Source organism: Emys orbicularis, chromosome 1 (genome assembly GCF_028017835.1).
Source record: "Emys orbicularis isolate rEmyOrb1 chromosome 1, rEmyOrb1.hap1, whole genome shotgun sequence".
Lineage (NCBI taxonomy): Eukaryota > Metazoa > Chordata > Testudines > Emydidae > Emys > Emys orbicularis.
The window spans coordinates 46,933,090-46,958,461 of record NC_088683.1 but is presented as its reverse complement, the minus strand read 5'-3'; the positions used below and the strand labels follow the sequence as shown (position 1 = coordinate 46,958,461).

At 40.3% G+C, this 25,372-nt stretch overlaps 1 protein-coding gene across 1 annotated transcript in view; it reads right to left on the bottom strand.

Moving 5' to 3' along the window:
- Window positions 1-569: 569 nt before the first annotated feature.
- FAM3C (FAM3 metabolism regulating signaling molecule C) overlaps window positions 570-25,372 on the bottom strand; it is a 60,987-nt gene continuing 36,184 nt past the window's right edge. Inside the window, exons 6-10 of the mRNA XM_065408331.1 lie at window positions 9,519-9,577; window positions 8,021-8,071; window positions 7,243-7,327; window positions 3,609-3,735; window positions 570-2,412 (exon numbers count right to left, since the gene is read on the bottom strand). Of these exons, the coding sequence (XP_065264403.1) occupies window positions 2,323-2,412; window positions 3,609-3,735; window positions 7,243-7,327; window positions 8,021-8,071; window positions 9,519-9,577 (412 nt within the window). The 3' untranslated portion in view covers window positions 570-2,322. The remainder of the gene's footprint in view (window positions 2,413-3,608; window positions 3,736-7,242; window positions 7,328-8,020; window positions 8,072-9,518; window positions 9,578-25,372) is intronic.

The following is a 25,372-nucleotide window of genomic DNA, read 5'->3' as shown; positions in this document are numbered from 1 at the left end:
CCACTCAAGGAGATGAGAAGCCTGGGCAGCTGCCCCCTCGCCCATCCGCTCCCCTCGAGGAGGCAAGAAGCCTGAGGGGGCAGCTGGGCTCCCAGCAGGGAGCTTTGAGCCCTGGCTCTCAGCTCCCCATGCTGCCTGTCTTCAGTTGGTGGAAGCACTCCTGGTAAGGATGCGCACCACCAATGAAAGGAAGGTAGTGTGAACATCAGCCACCACAGTAATTACTGTAAGTTGACCTAACATAGGTCGATTTAAGTTTGTAGTGTAGACACGCCCCGTATGAATGTCATTTTGTTGGCACTCGTATCAGAATAGAGGCTAGTAAGACAATAGCCTAGAGAGATTATTCATATACAAACTGGATTTTTTGTATATAGCTATACAAACCCCTAAGTACTGTATGTTCAAGGTTCTTTCAAATGGAATATTCACAGTACAAACAAATGTATTTTATCATTACCTAAACACTAAAGCTTATACATTCATTTTCTTGATTAATCTCACATTGTGAAATAAAGTTAGTTTCCAGTTTATAGAACTGAGGGGATTTTTACTTTATTTGATGAAAAAATATACATGGTATTGACATGTATGATGTAATCTCTCTCAAATAAGAACTAAAAATTTGCATGATATTTTACAAATAAATGGTTTCACTGTATAAGGTGCATTTATTGCTGTTCTACATTAAACTTGAGGGGAAAACATTACATAGCAGGCTAGTTAAACATAGAAAACAATTCAAATTCCAGTCTTACTCATTTCTTATTAGAGGTGGATATTATTCTGAACAAAGTTATCGTTCCCTATATTGCTTTAAAGATTTTAGTGCATTAAGTTTTACATTTGTCTCAGAAGATACTGATTACATAGCATTCTGAGTAGCACTATTTGTGATTCATATTGCAGTTCCTGACATTTTTTTTATGGTACTGCTCAAAGATTTTGACCATTTATACTAGAACATACAGTGTAAATAGAACTCCAAGAGATTAAATAGAATTCTGCTCTAGTCCCTGTACAGTAAATGCCTGGATAGTCAGTTTCACTGTACTCACTTTGTATTCAGAAAAAGGTTCTAAGCCTGCCCTACTAAAAAATATGAGTGATTAAAAAAAATAATTTCTACAGAAAATGTTCGGTTTTCTATTTACTCTTACATGAGCTATGGTATAAGGCCACTTTAACTTGGTCCAGTTTTTTAAAATCCATTGCTGAAAGGGATACAGTGTTAGCTAATTTTTCGATACCAATTGATACATAACTTAAAATGTGGTGCTCTGTGTAACATCCCATCCTAAGTACTGATTGAGTATCTTGATTCACATTAGAACTAGTACAGGTAGTAGTGAAACTGTGCATAATTATGTATACTAAATTCCTATGAGGAAACAGCCCATTTTCTAACATGCTTTCCTCACTGGGAAATCTTGCTCCTAGGACTAGAATTAAAACAGAACGGCATTCCATCATACAGCTCTATCATTCAGCTAGTTAGTATTGCTGAACAGCCATAGGTAGACCTGAAGGTCAGGCAGCTGGTACAAAAATTGTAATAAAAAAAAAAAAATTGAGTCATAGAACTGTTATTAAGCCAAGTATCTTCTACAAAGTAAACACTATTTCCATGTTAAATACAAATCTTTTCAAGCTTTTTTTTTAAATATCATGTACAAGTATTTATATATTTACTTTTGTTTTAATAAAAAAAATGTTTAATTGTGCTTCTTTTGGCTGATCTACACTTTTGTATAAAGTACGCTGATTTTGTTGATTATTAGGTTTTTGGGGGGGCTGCAAAACAAAATTCTAAAGCATTTGTACTAGAATAACCAAATAGATCTTTAATAAAAAGTGATGCTGCCATCAAAAGGCAGAGGCTAAAAAAATTAAAGCTCTTTAATTTCTCACTAAAATGTACATATTCCACAAAGGTTACGGACTCACAGCAACATTTACATTGTTAGAGGACAGTACAATATCCTTCAGTATGAGTTCATTCCTTTACTGGGTACTTAATTGCTTAGTCAGTAGATCTAACGTGATTATTTACCATAGGCAAACTAAATGGTGCACTTTGAGGAACGCTGTTTAGAAATGGTTCACTGTCTTGTTTATTGTGGGCCTATTTACAAAACAATTTCTAGATGCGTTAGCAATAAATAATTCTGATATTCAAAACGTCAATGCTCATGTGCACACCGACAAGATGGATGCATGCTTTAAAAATATTTACATTACATAGTATCTTCTTCATAGCCCTCTCCCTTATAATAGCAGAAAGTGCATTTTCTCTCACATTCTTTGTTTTGAATCTTTGTTTTAATCTTGCTTCTGAGGGATACAGCCTTCCATCTCAACAACTTCTGGCCAGCCTTCGTATTTGTTTGTATCCTTGTTGTTCTTTATATGCTACAAAGAGAGAACATGAATCCATTGTTAAAAATAAAACCATTTGTCCTGTTACCATTATAAATATTGCTAGGCTACCACTGATTAATAAAAAAAATAATGCCCTCCAGAAATGCATATACATCCTTTAGCAAAGGCTACTCTGTAGGTGTGAGATAGAACTAGAGACAAAATAAATTATTTTCCCTTATCTATGACACCCATTGCAAATAACCCAAATCATGAACCATACAAAATCAATGACCATAATAGAATATCTGCTAATAGCCATGAATTTGGAAAATTGGATGCTAAATATAGGCACCTTAAATCAGAGTTTCTCAAATGCGACCACCATGGTCTTTTCTTGCGGCCACAGCCTCCTGGGCTGTGATTGCAGGGGGGAGGGAGGGAGAGGGGAAGGTGGGCACTAAGCGGTGGCCCTCCCCCAGGGCCTCCAGCAGCGGTTGGGCCCTGCCCCCCTCTGGAGAGACAAACTCTGGAAGTGCAGGCAGCTGGTGTTTCTAGTCTGTTTAGGTCCAGTAAAGAATAGACACAGGTGTAAATTATTTTTATTACTGGAGTCTGAAAAAACCCCTACATAAATAAATTACGATTTGGACATGTATACGTGCATATTTATTTTGTTTTTCCTAAAGTTAATTTAGTATTTTAGGAAAAATTGTCAGCGCGGCCACCAGCAAGAGTTGGTGGCCGCACTCTGAGGCCACCAAAAATTTGTTGTGAGAACCCCTGCCTTAGACTATATGTAGGCACTGAAATAAGTGTTCTATTTTCAAAAGCAACTTGAAATAATTGGGATCTGTTGGGTGATTGGCATTTTTGAAAATTAGGCCACTTACTTAGGTGCCTAAATTTTGAATTTCAAACACCCATTTTTGAACTGGCCTACATGACCATATTATAGCTACCTTTTTTTTTTTTTTTTTTTTAAAGTAAGAAAAACTCATGTTACAGAGTTTTATTTAATCAGTTTTAATGTAGATCTATGTATCATTTTTCCAAGGTGCATATCACAGAATCCTTTTGTATATTTAAAAGAAGTTAAATATTCAAAGAATTATTTGTGGAACTTAAATACTAACTATCTATTGTGATATGTTTGAGACAATGATTGATGTTCATATAATAGGCTGAGCCTTGGGGTTAGCACAAATTGACTTATCACACTCTGAAAAGTAATATTAGAAACAAACCTGTTCAAATGGACTTTTAGTCTTAATTCCTTTTCCACCACAAAAGACCCAGTTGTCTCTAAAACCAAGGTTCGTAATAGCCGTGCTTCCCAGTTCAGCAATCAGTTTCCGTGCCTCCTCATTAAGCCTTGAACAAAATGCAAAGTGTGTTAAATGTGAAAAATAGAATCCATGTAGCTAGATCCTTTATTGCTCAGTTCACCATTCAGCTTCTAATTCACACAATACAATTTCCAGTTAGTTGGTATTTGGGCTAGTGTTACAATTAGAATTGGGAATGCCTCTCTTTATGAGGCCAGTTGACGGAATGAGATTTCTACCATTTGATGCCAAAATGTCACGTGGCCAGCATGCGGATCCAAACCTGCAAAAACCAAGGCCTCCAATCCCACAAGGATCTATGCACATGCTTAACTTAAAGAATGTTATTACTTCCATTGAGTTCAGTGGGACTACTCATGTGCTCAAAATTAAGCACACGTGAAAGCTTTCATAGGATTAGGGCCTAAATCTGGATCAGGATCTGATCACCACCTGCTCAGCCCATATTTATAGAGAACCATTTTTGGAATAGTATCACTCACTCAGGCCATGAGAAGATAGTCTACCTTTCCAAGGTAGGCCTGATAGACTGTAGATTACAATCAACCACATGAATTATTTATCTTTTGTATGCTTTTCTCTAGGTTTTGATTTTATATTTTTGAATGTTTTGATGTCATAAGCAGGCCATTTAGTCTGATCACAGCTAAGTGAAAGATGAAACGTATGATTGCTCAGGTCCCAATTTAAAATTAATGATGCTGCCCTTTGCCACAATTATGGCTCTAGATCTAAACAAACCAGTTATAGCAGGGAAGATAAAGCGATGATGTAACGATAAATTTTATTCCAAATTTTTTTTTTGAGGCAACCCTTTTTTCTCCTGCCAGCTACTATATTTTGGCCAGTAATTTGGCTCATTTTCAATTTCTGAGCACTCCACAAAATTTTTGATTACTACTAACTAATGTGGTACAATCATATGGTATGAACTCAAAATTCATCACATTAAGCCAGAGCTTTGGGCACACCAAATTGCGTTAATTTTTGGGCTACTGTCCTGTGATTGTACAGAATATTTAGATGGTTACATCCCACTAATGCAGCTCTACAGATAAGGCACAGATTTTGTTGAAATTGTTTGCATTTACTATTACCGGGATGCAATATTGATGAGGTTTTTGTTATTCATATGAAGTTACTAGTGAACATCAGAGTCTGGCTATTGACATGGACCGCCCAAACCAACATTCCTATTGACCTGTTGAGCTTTTTTTTTTTTTTTTTTTTTTGCTGTTGTCACACTTAGATACCAGCTCTCGCAAGTACACAGCTGCGATATGATTACTGAAACAAAACAAAAGAAATCTCTGCATCCATCTTATTAAATATCGTGAAGGGAAAAAACAGGTAATAGGCAGCTTGTCAAAAGGGGAGGGGGTGGTGGAAGAGACACCGTCAGGTGTGGTGGAGAAGCAGAAGGAGATGTTGGAGGAGAAAAGTGATAATTTTTAATTGCCTTCTTTCCCCAGCACTAGTAGTTTGGAATAGGCAGCCACTTTTAATCCACTCTATTGTACAACCTAATTTGGGAACAGTTCAATATTATAAATCTAGGCTTTACCATAGAAAGTGGCTATTGTGCCACAATCTGCTACTGAAAGAACAGCTGGGCTGGAGGGGGATGGATTAACAGAACTTGAAAAATATTTACAAAAAATGTTTTGAATACTTAATTTATTTCCTAATTAGGAAAAAGTTGCTCATAACTTTGTTTGTTCTCATATTCTTCCACAAGGAATTATTTTTCATAGTTGAAGGATAGGTTGCATAAAACTCCCCAAAATTATTTGTAATGGCTATTTAGTTTTAAAAATGGAAATAATAGATAACCTATAACCTAATAGCAATAAGACACATCCGAGTCTGCATTAGTTTGCTGTTGGTGAACACTTTGGTGGTTTGACAGTTTGCCTCACATCATCTCCTTGTGTAGACCAACAGTTTACTAAAGCATAACCTATTGTAGCTTACTGATATAGTGCAAATGCCACCACCTCAGTCACATACACTGGCAATTACAATACTTAAGCAAAAGGGAATCAACTAATAGTCATGATGACAACCTTGACTCTTGACTTATTTGCTTGTGTTGGTTTAAACAACATTTAGGGCCTGAGCTTGAGAACGAGGAGATGAAACCTGAGATACATGTATATTCATGTATGGAAAACTGAACCAACTGCACCTGTAATGTATGCACAGACCATGGACCTAACGAGTTCTTTGATTTCATATTAACTTTATAACAAAAAAATGAACTTGCACAATCTATTGATATGGTAATGGCAAACAGACAGACATTACATATCTGCATTTGAAGAAGTGAGTTTTTTTTACCCACGAAAGCTTATGCCCAAATAAATCTGTTAGTCTTTAATGTGCCACCGGACTCCTTGTTGTTTTTGTGAATATAGACTAACACGGCTACCCCCTGTTACATTACATATGTAGTTATTTAGATGTCAAAGTCGTGCATGGGACACTTTCACCGCAAAAAGCCCTTTGATACCCAATTCATTGCTCCTTTTAACCTAAAAGGCTTTATAATCATAACTGCTGCATATGTAGCATAGGTTTCGGAGTAGCCGCCGTGTTAGTCTGTATCCGCAAAATGAACAGGAGTACTTGTGGCACCTTAGAGACTAACAAATTTATTTGAGCATAAGCTTTCGTGGGCTACAGCCCACTTCTTCGGATGCATAGAATGGAACATAGATTGAGGAGATATATATATATATACACATACAGAGAGCATGAAAAGGTGGGAGTTGTCTTACCAACTCTGAGAGGCCAGTTGGTAAGACAACTCCCACCTTTTCATGCTCTCTGTATGTGTATATATATATATATATATATATATATATCCTCAATATATGTTCCATTTGGCCTCCATATGTTCCAATGCTCAAATAAATTTGTTAGTCTCTAAGGTGCCACAAGTACTCCTGTTCTATATGTAGCATACTAAATACAGTAGAACCTCAGAGTTACGAACACTAGAGTTATGAACGGACCAGTCAACCACATACCTCATTTGGAACCAGAAGTACGCAATCAGGCAGCAATAGAGAGAGAGAGACACACACACAAAATACAGCACAGTACTGTGTTAAATGTAAATTACTAAAAAAATAAAGGGAAAGCAGCATTTTTCTTCTGCACAGTCATGGTTCAAAGCTCTATGAAGTCAATGTTCCGTTGTAAACTTTTGAAAGAACAACCGTAAAGTTTTGTTCAGAGTTATGAACATTTCAGAATTACGAACAACCTCCATTTCCAAGATGTTTGTAACTCTGAGGTTCTACTGTATGCTTTATTTCTGCACAGCCTGAACACTCTTCAGGTTACAAGATCATAAAAATTAAGAAACTTTCCCATAAAGGATAGTGTCAATGATATTTTCCCAGAAGCAAAATTTCTTCAAACATGTTTTAGGAACAGTTTAGGTTTTTTTCAGTACACATACATATATGTTAAGTATTTAAAAATGCAGGATATGCAAAATTTACTATATTTGGTCAATACATACTTGGTTGCACCATCATCATAGGTTCCCATTAACACTACAGTTCCATCTTGAATGGACTTTAGGAAATCAATAAATGGTGCCACATCTGAACAGAGATAGAATACACAGAATTACCGCATAATGCAATTACCATACCAAATCTAGACAAGACACTATTCCTTCTGCAGTACTAATTCAACATTGAGATATCCCTTATACATAGTTTATACATGGAAATTAAGTGGGGAAAAGATGACTAAAGCATCAGAGAAACTATACCTTAATTTTATAGCTGCAGGTATTTTATTACACAGAATAGGTGAAACTGATGTTTGTTTCCATTTAAATTCAAAATGGTGGCAATAAACTGAAGCTATAGTAGCCCAAATTGGGAAAGTACTCAATACCAAATTAGTCTAGTGGGGAAAAAAAAGAAGCCAAAATTATATAACACAAGAGCTGTGTGTTAGTCATTTAGGAAACTGATTTATTAGCACTACAATATAACTTACTAGTACAGTTTATATGCCATTTTGGCACACGATGGCTTCTTGAGTCTGCTGTCAGAACTGCCATTAGGGGGATCATTAGTCAGGAGGGCAAATGCCTTTATGTGCATGTGCATAGACAACAGAAGATATTTGTGCTTCTATTTACCTGTCCTCTCCTCATGATTCTAGTAGTGTATATGAAATGACTACATAACTGCTCAATTCAAACATTTAAAATGTAATCAGAAGCAATATATTTTTGCCATTCAAAGTTATTTTTATACAAGAAACAATTCACGAACACTTACCTCCTCCCCACATGTCGAAGAACTTGGTGTCCAATGCTTCTCCTGTTTTGCCTAGTAAAAAAAGCTTACATTGTGTGTCTCTATCCAAAGTTCTTTTAAGAATATATTCAACATTTCATAACAACCAATCACAGGTGACCTTATAGATTTGAGAGCCTGCAAAAAATACCATACTAATTCTCAGCTGGTATGTTCTCTTCCATGAAAACAGCACCTTAACTGCCTGTTACTGTACTACTATGCACAAGACAAAGAAGAGCACTGCCATCTTAGTGACAGAGCTACTCATGCAGCAGTAGAAAGATGAGTGGTTTTTTCAATTTTAAAGAACAGTAAAAAAATGGCACATTCGTACTCAGACCTGCTTCCTGTATCTATTTAATAAATTTTTTTAGCTTTTACTACTTTTTATCCCTAGTAGCAATGAGTGTGTGGAAAACAAGGCAATTTTTGGAGCTGACTGGAAATTCCATGGCAGCTTCATTTAAATTAAAAACATTGAGGATTTAATGAATTAGATACGAAAATGAATACTACAACCAGTAGAGTAGCCTGTTATTCATTTTGAGCTGAGTTTATTTTATGCTGTTCCACAGTCAGTTTTTGATATGCACTGAAAATACAAAAATCTACATCATAACTGCATTATAGAAGATAGCAGGGCATTTCAGCTGCTCCCTACCTAACTGGTCAGATGGAGACAGTTTAAGATTGAGGCATAAGCACATTAGCTGGATATTTCTGCAAAAATCATCATCAGTGAAATAGCTGACAAAGTTGACACTTAAATGGTCATCTTTACTACTGAAACCGTGTGTGCGAGTGTCAATCACAACATATACATTTTTCAAGCTTTTCCCCCCTTCACAATCATATGTGCAGAATGTTTCTGTTTTTTAATGAAAGCTTAAATTCTAGAACATAATCCTGTAACAAGTAACATTTGGTGGGAAGCTCTGTGGCTGTGGAATCATGGCATGAAACTTAGCTATGAAAGAATGACTGATTCTATTCTGGCATTATCAATGGAACTTTTAACTAAGCTCCACTGAAAACAAGTGGCTCACAGAATCTTTATTACTGGTGGTGGCACATTAACAAATAAAGAGCACCATTTGACTTTGGAAGCATGGCAGTTTTTCCATTTTACATGTAAACAGAACATATATTAGCTGATAATCATTGAGATAAAATGAACATGGAGCCTGTGAACCCATTTTAGAGTAAAATTTTTAGAGAAGAATTGAACTACAATTTGAAGCTTTCCACACTGCATTTCTAAACTATCAAAAAGTAATTATAATTAAGAGATTTTTGCAACATTACTTTCAATATAAATCTGAGGATTTGCTGCCTATGACTCCCCTCCATCACTTTTTCTTCTCTCTCTCTCTTTGCCTCCTGGCTGTCTTTCTCCCACCCTCTCTAAATGCCTTAAGGACTATTTGAAAAATGGTCTTTGAATGAAAATACTTTGCACATTTAAAATATGACTTACCATTTATCAAAGCTATATTTATTCCTCTGCCAACATTATTCTTTACACCACTCATTAAACTGAAACAAAATAAAAAAAGTTTACATCTGAATTATGACAAACTTCTAATACAAGCATTTCATATTTTTAAAAAGGCAAGACTTAAAAGTTGGTGGTAATGAATATAAATCAGAAGTTAGGAACTGTAGAAAATTGATAAGGGAAATAAAGGGACACACGAAGAAACTTATGATCAGAGTTAAGGATAATAAGGAGTTTTAAAAAATATATCAGAAACAAAAAGAATCCTGACAACGGTGTTAGTCCATTAGTAGATGGAAATGGTAAAATGATCAACACCACAGAAGAGGCAGAAGTTTAAATTCTGTATTTGGAGGGGGAAAAAACAGATGATGTAGTCTCATTATATTGTGATAACACACTTTCCATTCCACTCATGTCTCTGCAGGTTGTTAAACAGAAGCTATATTAGTCATACATTTTAAAAATGAGCAGGTCCAGATAACTTGCATAGAAGAATTTTAGAAGAGCTGGTTGAGGAGCTTGCTGGACATTAACGTTTCCTTTCAATTAGTCTTGGAGCACTGGGAAAGTTCCAGAAGGCCGGAAGAAAGCTAATGTTGTGCCAATTTTTAAAAGGGTTAAATGGGATGACCCAGGTAATTATAGGCCTGTCAGCCTGACACTGACCCCAGGCAAGATAATGACCTCGGGCTGATATGGGACTCCATTAATGATGAAGTAAAGGAAGGTAATGTAATTAATGCAAATCAATATGGGTTTATGGAAAACAGATCTTGTCAAACTAACTTGATATTTTTGTTTGATGAGATTACAATTTTGGTTGATAAAGATAATGGTGTGGATATAATATACTTAGACTTTTGACTTGGTACCACACAACACTTTGATTAAAAAACTAAAATATAAAATTAAGATGAGACACATTAAATTGATTCAAAAGTGGCTGATAGATCCACGTGGTGATGATTCCCCATTTACAGTTACATTTTGAAATCTGTTTCCCCTGGGGTCCTGTATGGACTGGTTCTTGGCCCTACACTATTTAACATTTTTATCAATGACCTGGAAGAAAAAGTCATTGCTGATAAAGTCTGCAGATGACCAAAAATTAGGGGAGTGGTAAAAAAATGACAAGATTCAGAGTGATCTAGATCACTTGGTAAACTGGAAGGAAGCAAACAATATGTGTTTTAACATGGCTAGATGTAAATGTATACATCTGGGAACAAAGAATGTAGGCCATACTTACAGGATGGGGGACTCTACCCTGGGAAGCAGTGACTCTGAAAGATTTGGAGGTGGCGGTGGATAATCAGCTAAACACAAACTCCCAAGTGTGACACTGTGGCCAAAAGAGCTAATGAGATCTTCAGATGCATAAACAGGGGAATTTGAACAGGAATGGAGAGGCTATTTTACTTTTGCATTTGGCAATGGTGCAACTGCTGCTGGAATACTGTGTCCAGTTCTAGTGCCCACAATTCAAGAAGGATGTTGATAAATAGGAGAGGGTTCAAAGAAGAGTCAGAAGAATGATTAAAGGATTAGAAAACATGCATTATAGTGATAGACTTAAAGGGCTTAATCTATTTAGCTTAACAAAGAAACGTGAAGGGGTGACTTGATTACAGTCTCTAAGTACCCACATGGGGAAACAAATATTTAATAATGGACACTTCAATCTAGCGGAGAAAGGTGTAACACAATCAAATGGCTGGAAGTTGAAGCTAGACAAATTCAGACTGGAAATAAGGCATACATTTTTAACAGTGAGTAATTAATAATTGTAACAATTCACCAAGGATCTTGGTGGATTCTCCATCACTGACCATTTTTAAATCAAGATTGGATGTTTTTCGAAAAGATATGCTCTGGGAATTATTCTGGGGAAGTTTTATGACCTATGTTTTACAAGAATTCAGACTAGATGATCGCAATGGTCCTTTCTGGCCTGGGAATCTATGATTATGCTTTTATGGAAGCTCTGAATTGAGGCTAGGGAACGGAGTCATCCTTAATTGTTCCCTGTTTAATTTAGTCAGCTGACTTCTTCTATTATGGCTGTTTTTAATAGATTAACCATGTTTATACGGCTGGACTGTTAATTTTATTTCTTGATAATTTAAACAAATCTTAAGTACATTTTTGGCAAGTTTATTTGTTTTAAGAAGTGGTAAGAATTGACCCTAAGGATACAAAATGTTTATGGAAGTTTTAACAAGATTTCATCTCAATAAATTTGAAGTAAAAGGCAGGCACTTATGTACTAGGTCCTAGTAACTAGGATATAGTCTCTGTTCAGATAAAGATTTAAACACTTAATTTTGACCAATATAAGGACTCTATATTCTTCCAGTAATACTATAGAAAGATATGCAGAAATTAAAACTTAAAAGGGCTACAGTAACATTCAAGCAAAATACACTGATAGTTCATAACAAGGTATGCATGTATTCAAAATTTCATGAAAAACACACAGTACTTTAGAGCATGTTATTAAATACACCGAATTTTGGATGATTAAATTAACAGCAGTTTTAAAGATCCATTCACAACATTAATAATTATTTTCTGAACGGATACAGTCAGGTCAAATTTGGTCCAAATGTTGTGCTTTTTTATAAATATACAACCAATAGAAATGTTTCCAATTCCAATTAACTAGGATATGAGAAAGTGAAAGCAACTAGTCCTGTTTTCATTGGTCACATGAAAGAAATGCAAAAAAGGTTAAAAAAAGCACAATAAAAAAAAAGAGATGTGCAAAAAGTTTCAGTACTCAGAGTGCAGTTACACACCTATACAATGGCAGCAATCTATGATAAAAAGTTATTTCACTGCACCCAAAGATATGTTGGGCAGTTCAAAGAACAGACAGATAAGGTCCCTGTAATAAACAGCTAACAAGTTACAAAGAAACACAAATGAGGGTGAAAACAAATGAGAGGACCATGAGGTGGGGTGCGAGAAGGCTGCACAAACAAGGTGCCACAGCTACTCTTCGGCTCTGATACCAGAAAGCACTTAAGCATGTGTCTAAATTTAGGCATCTGCTCAAGTCCCATTGACTTCACAGTGAGACTTTAGGATGTGGTTACATGCTAGCCTGAATCGAGTGCTCGCCTGAATCGAGTGCTCTCCTGAATTGGTACCTCAGTTTGTGCTCACTTCTTAAGGAGCATGTTTTTGTGATATGCTTTAAATTTTAATCAGTTTACTTCTCTGGTCAGTTATTTTCAGTCCAATTCCGCAAACCCCATTGGAGACTTTGCTTCTGAAGGGCAGTATCCATGCAGACACAACAGCAGCAACATGAGCTTCAACACAATGGCCCACTATTGTTCCCCCACACTGATGTCAAAATACCACCTATTAAAAAAGTCCTACAATCTATGATGTAATCCACCTCTGCTGAGACTGCATTACTTAGCGCCAGTTTTGGTAAACACCAGCTCATTTCAGATTGGGCATGGAACAGCTATCAGTTGATAGTAACTTTGTCACTGTGATTGTATCTGAACCAGTAATTAGAGATGAAAGGTTCCATATTCCTCTACTAGTTCCCTGAGTTATATAGTCTGCCAAGAATTTTGAGTAAAAATACAACCCACAACAGGATTTAAACTCAATAACCTTTAAAATATAAGGCAAGCAATTTTCTGCTAGGCTACAAAGTTAGGCTCTGGTTAACTCTCAGGGGACACCAGAGGTATTTTGGCCACTGGAGGGCTTCCATATTTTTCCATTAATGCAATTGAAACATATGACAAATGAAAATATCTGTACAAATGTGAATGAAAGGGCAGTAAAGTTCTAAGTACATTCCTTGAGTCATACTAAATTCTCTGTGTAGTCAAAGTTTTGTAAATGTTTAATTTACCATGTTTTTATTCAACACAAAAAAGTTAGAAGAATTTCCCTTTAATTTGGCTATAGATTTCTTCACAAATAGGTACCATCAAGAGAATGCTATGTTTGAGTGATCAGTTGTCCATAAAACCACAAAGACTGAAGTTACAGCACTCTGTACTGTAAGGGAAATACACCGGATTTCCCAAGTTCAATTCTTCTTCAAGTAGATGGAGCCATATATTCCACATGCATGTGCCCAGCACACCAGAGCCAGAGAATCTTGCCTACCAGTAACCGCAGAAGGATGGTGATTGCACCTCGTGGCCATAGCCCCTCCCCGGCTAGATGAGGTGGCAGCATCATGACTCCCCTCCGTTCCTTCTTACGGCCTGTGACCAAAGTCAGAGCTCGTGTGGTTTTTAACCTCACAATTAATCTCTCTCTTTTAGTGACTTATTCTAGTTGTATATATTGTAGTTAGTTAGTACTCTAGTGAGAGTTAGTTATGCTTAGTTAGTTTTTCCCTGATGATACTCTCACCAGGATTCAAACATTGTCTGTTGCATGAGGGAACAATCCCCAACAACCCTAGGTGTTGCTTTGCTTAGGTGAAGCCTGTGTCAAGGAGTCGTGTTTATTTGCAAATAGTTCACAAAACACAATAAGATGGCAAGGGATATTCACTTATAGCAGCAGCTTCTCAAACAGGCCATGTGGCCTGCATTGGCACTGAGGTCTGTGTGGGATCGGAGGTCACCCTCAGGTTCAGAGAGAGCTGATGTTTCGCACTTTGGAGCTGGCACCTCTCCGAAGAGGCAGAGAAGTCACTCTTTGTCTAGTGCACCAAGGAAAAGGTTTCATAATACCAATCGAGACCACTGCAGGCCTCATGGAGAGTCTTCCTTCTCCTCCAGAAAGAGTATAGATTGGCACAGCATTACTGCTGGCATGCAGCATGAAGCAGGCTCTTCCAATCACTCCCTGCTACCAGGTAGGGAGATGAGAGACCCCATACCATCGACTTCAGCTCTGGCCCTGGGATGTCCGTTGAATCCAGTATTGACAAAGGCTGTGATGGCACCTGCTGTTTTCACACTGGCAGCATATCAGGCAGCAATGGACCTCTTCTGCCTTTCTGTCCTGAGCTCTCCCTTGGTCCAGAATTTAGGCCAGGCTACGACATTTACAGCCCTGCTGTCTGGATAGGCTGTTGAACCCTTGGGTCTGTGGGCACTGCATCCTGACATTCCCCATGGTGCAAACTGTAGAAGCAATGCCAGCACTGGGCTCGGCACAAGGGACCTCCTCAGCACTGGAAGCTCTTCGGCATGCTGCCGTGGCAACACTCTCTGCCCTCCACCTCCGCTGACTTGAGAATCGACATCATCTTCGGCACTGGAAACAACGGAGGTGCACTTGGTGCCGGCAGTACCATTTCCACCAGCAGCACTGGTCCCTCCTTTGTTTTGGGTGACAGATTAATCAAACTGCACCCTCAGGGTTGGCTCTATCCTTATTCCTATAATCCCAAGACTCCTCGGTGTCCAGGTCAAGATCTTCCTCCTGATCTCCATCACCCAATTGGAGGCTGTATATGGAGCAGGATCGGCAATCATCTCGCTGTAGAGAGAGGGGCTCATGGCCTGATGTCTCCTCGGCACTAGTGCCCTACCCCTATGCCCAGTGGTCTCCATGGAATCAGTGGAACATTCCTCAATCACAGAGGTCTCACCTCACTCCAAGGTGAGATAATTAGGCAGGTTGGTGGCTGGGGCCATCAACCCATTGCAAGCTCAACTACTGGAGGTTCTGCCAGGCGAAGGTTAATTGGAGTTGTTCAATCCAGGTCCACCACTTCAGGAGCAGGCTCCAGCCCTTGCAGAGTTAACTGCCTCCTCCTCATCCCTGGATGATTCAGCAATGCCCAGCTCTTCCTCCCCTCCAGTACTTGAGGACTTCAAGGCCTACCAGACCGTTTACAGTATATGGGTGCTTTCCTGGGTATTCAGGCAGAGTTCCTGCAGGAAAATACGTACAAGTTACTGGATATTCTGCAGCCATCTGGCCCAGGAAGGGTGGCTCTCCCCATCAAAGACATGCTTCAGGAGCATGCAAAGGTTGTTTCGAGCATGCTGGCTTCAGTGCCACCTACTGCAAAGCAATTGGAGAAACACTACTTTTTAGTGGTGCAGGGATTTGAAGGTTTTACTCCCCCCCAGCCACTAATTCCCTGGTTGTAACCACAGTTAACAACAGGGGCTCAGCAAGGCAGGTTTAAGTCTACTCCTAAGCACAAGGACTCGAAAAGGATGGACTTACTGGGTAGATAAATCTCTATCTCCTCTTACCTGCAAATGCAGATTGACAACTAGGAGGCATTGCTGTCCAAGTATGATTTTGTAAATTAGTCAGCCATGTCTAAATTTGCAGACCAGCTGCCTGAAACCTCCAGGGATGTTTTGGGCATTTATCGCGGAAGGCTACTTGGTGGCCAAGATGGTGCTACAGTCCACGCTAGATGGCGCAGACACTTCGGCCAATGTAATGGCCTTGATGGTAACCATGAGACGGTCATCCTGACTGCAGAGTTCTGGAATTGCTCCAGACATGCAGCAGGACATAGAGGTCTTGCCCTTCGATGATGGCCTGCTTCTTTTAGACAAAATGGATGAAAATCTGCACTCCTTCAAGGATTCTAGGGCTACCCTATATTCCTTGTGCAGGGGCTGCACCAGCAAATCAGAGGCGCTATTATAGCAGACAACAGCAGCAGCAACTGTACTGTCTGCAACATCTCTTTGGGCAGACTTTCCCTCCCACGAGAAAGCAGGACTACCCCAGAAAGGGGCTCAGATCCCAGATGCGGAAGCATCCAGGTCCAGGATTAGGCCAGTCCACACACCCTCCCCCACCAGCTACCACGTGCCCATTTTGACTCATTGGTCCAGAACAGTAGTCCAGTCATGACTGCTACCAGTCCTCCCCAATCGGGGCAGCCTCACTCATTTTCTCAGTGTTTGGGACTCGATTACTACCAACAGTTGGGTCCTAAGCACTGTCAGACTGTGCTATGCTATCCAGTTCCTCTCCACACCTCCTTCCCACCCTCTATGTTTTTAGGGACCCCTTTTATGATACACTACTCCTCGAGCAGGTCCAGTCTCTTCTGGCTTTGGGAGCAGTGGAAGAGGTTCCTCTGGAATAACAGGATCAAGGTTTTTACTACCAGTATTTTCTGGTTCCCAAATCCAAAGGAGGGGTAAAACCTATTCTCAACTCTGCAACCCTAATATATCAGACACACGAGGTTCCGAATGGTCATCTATCTTCCCTGTGTTCTCTCAGAATGATTGGTTTGCTGTTCTGGACCTTCAAGACACTTATTTCCGCGTGGCAATTTTCCTTAGCCACAGAAGATTTCTCTGGTTTGTCATGGCGAATTGTCATTTACAGTACATGGTCCTGCCTTTTGGTCTGTCTTCTGCCCCCAGGTTATTACCAAATGTATGGTCATAGTGACAGTGTAACTCACGAAGAAGGTAATCCAGGTCTTCCCATACCTGGATGACTGGCTACCAAGACGCAGGGCCAAAGAAGTCATCCTTTCTTATGTATGCATTACGTTGCACTTACTCAACCATCTGGCTCTCACCCTAAGCATTGGAAAGTTAACGTTGGTCCACACTCACAAAATCAAGTTCACTGGGGGCCCTAATAGACTCTACAAGTTTGAGCGCGTTTTTGCCAACTGACTGTTTCCAGACAGTTTGTTGCCTTTGTCTCAGTCTGAGGTCTCAACCTTCCATGACAGTTTGGATGTGTCTGAGGCTCTTGGGCCATATGTCAACATGCATGCAGTTGGTTTAATTTTCAAGGTTGTGCCTTCAGCCTTTTCAAATATTGCCCAGGACAGTTTACCATCCAACCCTCCACACCTTGGATAGGTTGGTCCACGCCTCCCTCCATTGATCTTGACTCCTTGCACTGGTGGACGGTTCAGGGGAACGTATATCAAGGTTTTCCTTCATCTGGCCCTTCCCAATCATGACTGTTGTCACTGATGTGTCCCTGATAAGTTGGGGAGAGCATCTGGGGTTGTTACAGGTTCAAAGTCTGTGGTCCGAGCAGGAAGCTTCACTGCATACCAACGCTGCTGGAGGTTCAGGCCATATACAATGCCTGTCACGCTTCCCTAGACCTCATCAAGTGTTCAGTGGTTCACATACTTACCAACACCACCACTGCAATGTATTACATGAAGATGCAAGAGGGAGCACACTTCAGAGTGTTTTGCCAAGAGGCAATCAGGCTATGGCAATTCTGCATCGAAGAGTATCTCTCAATAGCTAATCACTTGCCCGGAGTCCAGAATCATCTCGTGGACCATCTCAGCAGGAATTTTTCCCTGTGTCACGAGCGGTCCCTGAAGCCCAGTGTTCTGCAAATCATTTTCGTGGCTTGGGGCATCCTGTTCGCTACGAGGGACAACAGGAAATTTTGTCTGTTCTGCTCTCAAGCAGTCCTCAATCTGAACTCCCTGACTGCCTTTCACATCAGCTGGCAGTCGACTCTCCTGTATGCTTACCCTCTGATACCGATCATTTCACAGGTCATCCTGTGACCATCCACAGCTGAAAGTGGATCAGGCCAAGGTCATCCTCATTGCCCCATGGCACTTTTTTGGTCCTCTTGCTATGTTTTTTTATTTGGGGGGTATACATTTAAATTGAACCTCTATTATGGTGTCTTTAAAAACTTTCCATTCAGCTTGCAGGAAATTCACTTTTGGTACTGTACCTTTTAATTTCTGTTTAACTTCCTCATTTTTGTGTACTTCCCCTTTCTGCAAGTAAATGCTACTTTGGTAGGCTGCTTTGGTATCTCCCCCTTCCCCGATGTTAAACTGTATTATGGTATGGTCACTTTTACCAAGCGGTTCAGCTATATTCACCTCTTGGACCAGATCCTGTGCTCCACTCAGGACTAAATCAAGAATTTCCTCGCCTCTTGTAGGTTCCAGGACCAGCTGCTCCAAGAAGCAGTCATTTAAGGGGTCAAGAAACTATCTCTGCATCCTGTCCTGAGGTGACATGTAGCTAGTCAATATGGGGATAGCTGAAATCCCCATTATTGAGTTTATTTTTATAGCCTCTCTAATCTCCCTCCCTTTCACAGTCACTATCACCATCATGGTCAGGTGGTCAGTAGTATATCCCTACTGCTATATATATATATATATATATATATATATATATATATATTATTCAAGCATGGAATTACTATCCATAGAGAATCTATGGTACAGTTTGGTTCATTTAAGATTTCTACTTCATTTGACTCTACGCTTTTTTTACCCACATAAAGTGCCACTCCCCCACCAGCACGCACTATTCTGTTCTTCCAATATATTTTGTACCCTGGTAGGATCATATTCCATTGATTATCCTCATTCCACCAAGTTTCTGTGATATCAATATCCTAATTTAATACAAGGCACTCAAGTTCACCCATATTAGTATTCAATACCTCTTGTTGCAGTTGCTTGAAGTATCTAGCACTTGCCAGAAAACAGCTAAAACTGCAGTAACTCAGAAATAGTCTCTGCTTTCCTTCAGTAATTACCTAATCTGTTCTCTGATCAGATTAAAAACAAGTGACTAATTTCAATAAAGGAGGATTAACTATTTAGGGAATTTTACAAACAAACATTCTACTTCAGTATAACATACACAAACAATTGTTTTTTTACTAGAACAAAACTGCCTTCAGGGATCAAACGTAAAAAGAGATGACAGTATTCTACAGTAATCATTCAGACCAATCTAGTACTGATATTATGAGATGCAAGGTTTTGGAACCATATCATCTCATACTTTCATGGATCTTGAACTGCACCAGCTCTACAGGAAAATTGTATTTCCCCCCCAAAATCGCCAACCATTCAAAAGAAAATTTCCTAATGAAATTTACTCTGAAATGTCAACAGATTTTGGAACTCACCGTAAAGCAAATGCATTCATTTATGTTTAATGTTCATTTACCTCTGTAACAGTGCTATTCAATTTGACTTGCTTTATTAGCTGGCTGTTGGATGTTTGCTGTACAGTAACTCCTCACTTAACGTCATCCCGGTTAACTTGTTTCCTTGTTAGGTTGCTGATCAATTAGAGAACATGTTCGTTTAAAGTTGCGCAATGCTCCCTTATAACGTTGTTTGGCAGCCGTCTGCTTTGTCCACTGCTTGCAGGAAGAGTAGCCCATTGGAGCTAGCTGGTGGGGGCTTGGAACCAGGGTGGACCAGCAGCCCCCCTGTGCAGCAGCTGCCTAGCAGGCTATCAATTGCCGGGTAGTTCAGCAGTTCCTCCCCTCACTGCCCTGTGCTGCTCCTCCCCTCTGCCTTGGAGCTGCTCCTGGGAGCCTCCTGCTTGCTGTGCAGAGGGGATGGGGGGGGCACGCGGGAGAAAGAGGGGTGCTAATATCAGGGTGTCCCCTTCCCCCCGCTCCTGAACCCTACCTCCACAGAGCAAGGGGGGGGGACGGGGGACAGGACAGGGCTCAGGACGGAGGAAGCTTTCTGGCAGCAGCTGCTGTCTCAACTTGCTGATCAACTTAAAAAGGCAATGTACTTAGAATGGGGTCAGCGTACTTAAAGGGGTAATGTGCGTCTTTCTCTCACACACACACGGTGTCTCCCTCTCTCTCTCTCTCTCTCTCTCTCTCTCTCACACACACACACACACACACACACACACACACACACAGTGTGTGTCTCTATCCCTCTCTCCATTCCTACTGCCTTGTAGTATGTGAGGCTACATTAACAACATGTTAACCCTTGAGGGCTCAGCAGAGTGCTAGTTCATTATTTAGCCGTAAAGCATTCCCTGGAAAATATCCCCTCTTCCACCCTCTGACTCCATCTCCTCAACCAAGCTTCACAATCATCATTGCTGTGTACAGTATTAAATTGTTTGTTTTATACACACACACACACACACACACACACACACACACAAAATATAGAGAGAGAGATTCTCTTGTCTGGCGAAAAAATTCTTATGGGGAAACTGGATTCACTTAACATAGTTTCATTTAAAATACACCTCTACCCCGATATAACACGACCCGATATAACATGAATTCTGATATAACGCGGTAAAGCAGCGCTCCGGGGAGGCAGGGCTGCGCACTCCGGCCATTCAAAGCAAGTTCGATATAACGCGGTTTCACCTATAACGCAGTAAGATTTTTTGGCTCCCGAGGACAGCGTTATATCGGGGTAGAGGTGTAGCATTTTTCAGGAACATAACTACAATGTTAAGCGATGAGTTACTGTACAAACAGATCTGAATAATCACCCGAGCACAGATAATGAAGGGCAATCTAAAGCAACCATAAAACAGCTGCATTATCTAAAATGAATTCTTGCAAAGTGGCTAAATCTTTCTCCTCACCCTCCAGGTGGCAGCAGCAGTCATAAGCATGTACAAATATAATACTGAATTTCTCAGAAGAGGGCAGCAGCTTTTTGGTTTTAGAATACTAATCCAAACTTTGAGTCAACGTATTATGTGGGCTTTTAAAATATAAGTCAAAGGCACTGCATTCAAAAATAAAGACCTCTATAAATATATAAATGTAGATTCTTAATTGTGTATATAAAACCAAGAGATATTAAAAGGCACCCTCATAGGAAGTTAGCAGAGATAATACTTTTTGACAAAAGTGTACAGTAAATTGATGCAGAAGATCCTATTCAGATGATGCAGGATAATAGTACATCATACAAACATAACTATTACGTTATTTGTTACTAAGAAGTGCCTCTTGCTTTTTATCACCTGCTCCAGAGGAGAATCTGACAATTATTACAGCAGAAGCTTTGCCAAACAAATCAACACACATACCACTCCTTATTTAACTATTTGAGATTAAAAAAAAAAAAGAAATCAGACAACTAATATGATGCACATATATAGCATTTAATCTCTGGTTTTCCAAAAATCTTTGTAAATATTTTGCTTCATATACACCTTGAGAAGTTGGTAAGTTTTATTACATCCAGACTGGTAGACTGAGGGACAGAGGGATTAGATTAATTGCTCAAGGTCACAAACTGAGTCACTGACAAGATTGGAAACACAACCCAGTAGCCCTTCCCAGTTCAGTGCTATGAGACTACACTCCCTCTTTACAAACATAACATAACCTTGTGTTAAGCTTGAAAATACATAATAAAGACAACTCAAACCATCTCGATGGATCTCAAGCACTTTAGAAACTACTTTTTATATGACTCTGTATAAAACAATATTGGGACCACTCACCCCCCAGGAAATTAGGGCACCTCTGAGGCAGAACGCAGTATTCACTTACCGGCATTAGATAACAGGGTTTTAGGAGGGAATTAAAGAATAATTTCCTCAACTGCACGAGGAATTTTAAAGGAGACTTTCAGGCTGACAGAATATAACTATCTAAGTTAAAGTTTGGTCAAGAAACTGAAGTTAACACTTCTGCTCAGTGAAAGATTTCAAGAGGGTTGTGTCTCATTTGAAAGAGGCAAAGTATTATGGCTGCTGCCTAGCTAGAAAAGAGGGGGGCAACTCCTAAAGAATCCAGCTATACCAACCATATTTAGTTTCATGTTCTGGAACTGTTATTTCATAAGTACCTGTTTGCTGAGTAAGTTCTAAGGAAAATTACATCACTGAACTATAATGAATGTGGCTGGCCAGCCACTTAACCAAGTTTGACAGTTTGTTTAAAGTCCAGTCGGCAGGGCAGTGAAAAATCTAGCCAAACTGGATCTCAAGCAGTCTAACCAACTTGCTGAGTCAGTGGTGGGTATAGTACTGACTGTGCAAGGAAGGGAGGAAGGAACATCTGTCCATAGTTAAGCATATTAACTATCTGTCTATTCTTCAGCATGTTAGCTTAGTATATTCCAGCCTCAGTGGATCAGTGTTACTAGAGTTAAGTGATCATGACAGGGTACAGTCTTGAAGACAGACAATCCTTTGGCTCAAATGCCTCTAATCTTACAAAGTCTCTTTAAACACAGTACACTCTGATGAGAATCTAGTCCTCTACTTGAAATTACCTTGTAGTTAAATTGTCATCTGCAGTATAATAAATTGTGTTATAATGTTCACTGAAAAACTGCCAGTTATTTTGGAACAACTCTGCATAGTCTGACATAAGACATATTGGAATTATGCAGCACCAGAACAGTGTGCACTGGGAGAAACCTACAACTAAACTGTACTAATTTAAAGCCAACCTTCACACGAATGCTGATTGTGACTAGAGTAAACAAAGTTCTTAGTAGTTGTAGCAATACTAAAAATCCTTTTGCAATGCAACTTACTCAGAAACTGAGCTGGTAAGCTGTAACCTATAAAGTCACATGTACTCTATGGGGTAAAATCAAGGGTAATCATGATGTAAGAGATGAGACGGTCTGGAACAAAATTAGCACACTGATGAAGTAATCCAATTAGCTTAATATTTAAGGAACACAAATAGCCCAGGCATAAAACAGATTCTGTATTTTTAAAAGGGCTGCATTAAAAAACTACTATTATGTTTTTATTCAATTTAATAACCTCAAAGAATACAATTTTTCAAACATTCCCCTGCAGTGCATGCAGCCCAACCTTTGCAGCAAGATACTAGTGGATATAAAAAGTGAAAGTTACTAGAAACTGAAACTCATTAGTTTGATTAATAATATTAGACTAAGTGAATTTACTGTAAATAGTGAAAAGTGAATTGGATTTTTAAAATGTTTAGGTTTAATAACTCATAGACTCATAGACTTTAAGGTCAGAAGGGACCATTATGATCATCTAGTCTGACCTCCCGCATGATGCAGGCCACAAAAGCTGACCCACCCACTCCTGGAATAATTCTCTCCTTTGACTCAGCTGTTGAAGTCCCCAAATCATGATTTAAAGACTTCAAGTCGCAGAGAATCCTCCAGCAAGCGACCCCTGCCCCATGCTGCGGAGGAAGGCGAAAAACCTCCAGGGCCTCTGCCAATCTACCCTGGAGGAAAATTCCTTCCCGATCCCAAATATGGCGATCAGCTGAACCCCGAGCATGCGGGCAAGATTCTCCAGCCAGACCCTCCGGAAAAAGTTCTCTGTAGTAACTTTTAATATCCCATCATTGACCATTGTTACTAATTACCAGCGATGGCACGTTATTGACCTATTGACTAAAATCACGTTATCCCATCAAACCATCCCCTCCATAAACTTATCAAGCTTAATCTTAAAGCCAGAGAGGTCTTTCGCCCCCACTATTTCTCTCAGAAGGCTGTTCCAGAACTTCACCCCTCTGATGGTTAGAAACCTTCGTCTAATTTCAAGCCTAAACTTCCCGACGGCCAGTTTATATCCATTTGTTCTCGTGTCCACATTAGTACGGAGCTGAAATAATTCCTCTCCCTCCCTGGTATTTATCCCTCTGATATATTTAAAGAGAGCAATCATATCACCCCTCAGCCTTCTTTTGGTTAAGGTAAACAAACCGAGCTCCTCGAGTCTCCTTTCATACGACAGGTTTTCTATTCCTCGGATCATCCTAGTGGCCCTTCTCTGTACCCGTTCCAGTTTGAGTTCATCCTTTTTAAACATGGGAGACCAGAACTGCACGCAGTACTCCAAATGAGGTCTTACCAGTGCCTTGTATAACGGAACCAGCACCTCCTTATCGCTACTAGAAATACCTCGCCTAATGCATCCCAAGACTGCATTAGCTTTTTTCACGGCCACGTCACATTGCCGACTCAGTCATCCTGCGATCAACCAGGACTCCGAGGTCCTTCTCCTCTTCCGTTACTTCCAACTGATGCGTCCCCAGCTTATAAAAAACGGTTACTTACCTTCTGTAACTGTTGTTCTTCGAGATGTGTTGTTCACGTCCATTACACATTAGGTGTGCGCGCGCCGCGTGCACGAACGTCGGAAACTTTTCCCCTCAGCGGCTCCCGTCGGGCCTGCAGGGTCTCCCCTCCCGCCAGAACGGCGCCCCGCTCTAGCGTATATATATCCCTGCCGGCCCGACCCTCCCTCGGTTCCTTCTTGCCGGTGACTCCAACAGAGGGGAAGGAGGGTGGGAAGTGTAATGGACGTGAACAACACATCTCGAAGAACAACAGTTACAGAAGGTAAGTAACCGTTTTTTCTTCTTCGACTGATTGTTCACGTCCATTACACATTAGGTGACTCACAAGCTTACCATTGGAGGAGGGTAGGAGTCAAGGAATAACTGATTGAAGCACAGCCCTGCCGACAACCGCATCCTCTCTGGTCTGATGATGGATCGCGTAGTGGGCTGTGAACGTATGCACCGACGACCAGGTGGCTGCTTTGCAGATTTCCTGGAGCGGAACCTGTGCCAAGAAGGCCGCCGAGGACGCTTGGGCCCTAGTTGAGTGAGCCCTGATCTCCGGGGCTGGTACATTGGCGAGCTCGTAGCACGTGCGTATGCAAAGCACAATCCATGCCGACAAGCGTTGTGTCGAAATAGGTTGGCCTCTCATTCGCTCCGCAACGGCAATAAACAGCTGAGTCGATTTGCGGAATGGCCTGGTGCGGTCTAGATAAAACGTCAAGGCCCGACGGACATCAAGGGTATGCAGGCTGCGGTGGCTTGGGTCCGTATGGGGCTTGGGGAAGAACACCGGTAAACAAATGTCCTGCCCCATATGAAAATGCGTGACCACTTTCAGAAGGAATTTAGGGTGCGGCCTCAGTTGCACCTTATCCTTATAAAAAACTGTATAAGGAGGCTCCGAAGTGAGGGCTCTCAATTCCGATACCCTCCTAGCCGATGTGATGGCCACGAGAAACGCTACCTTCCATGAGAGGTGCAGGAGGGAGCAAGAGGCTAGAGGTTCAAAGGGCGGCCCCATGAGCTTAGTGAGGACCAGGTTGAGGTTCCACGCAGGGACCGGTGGGCGCGAGTAG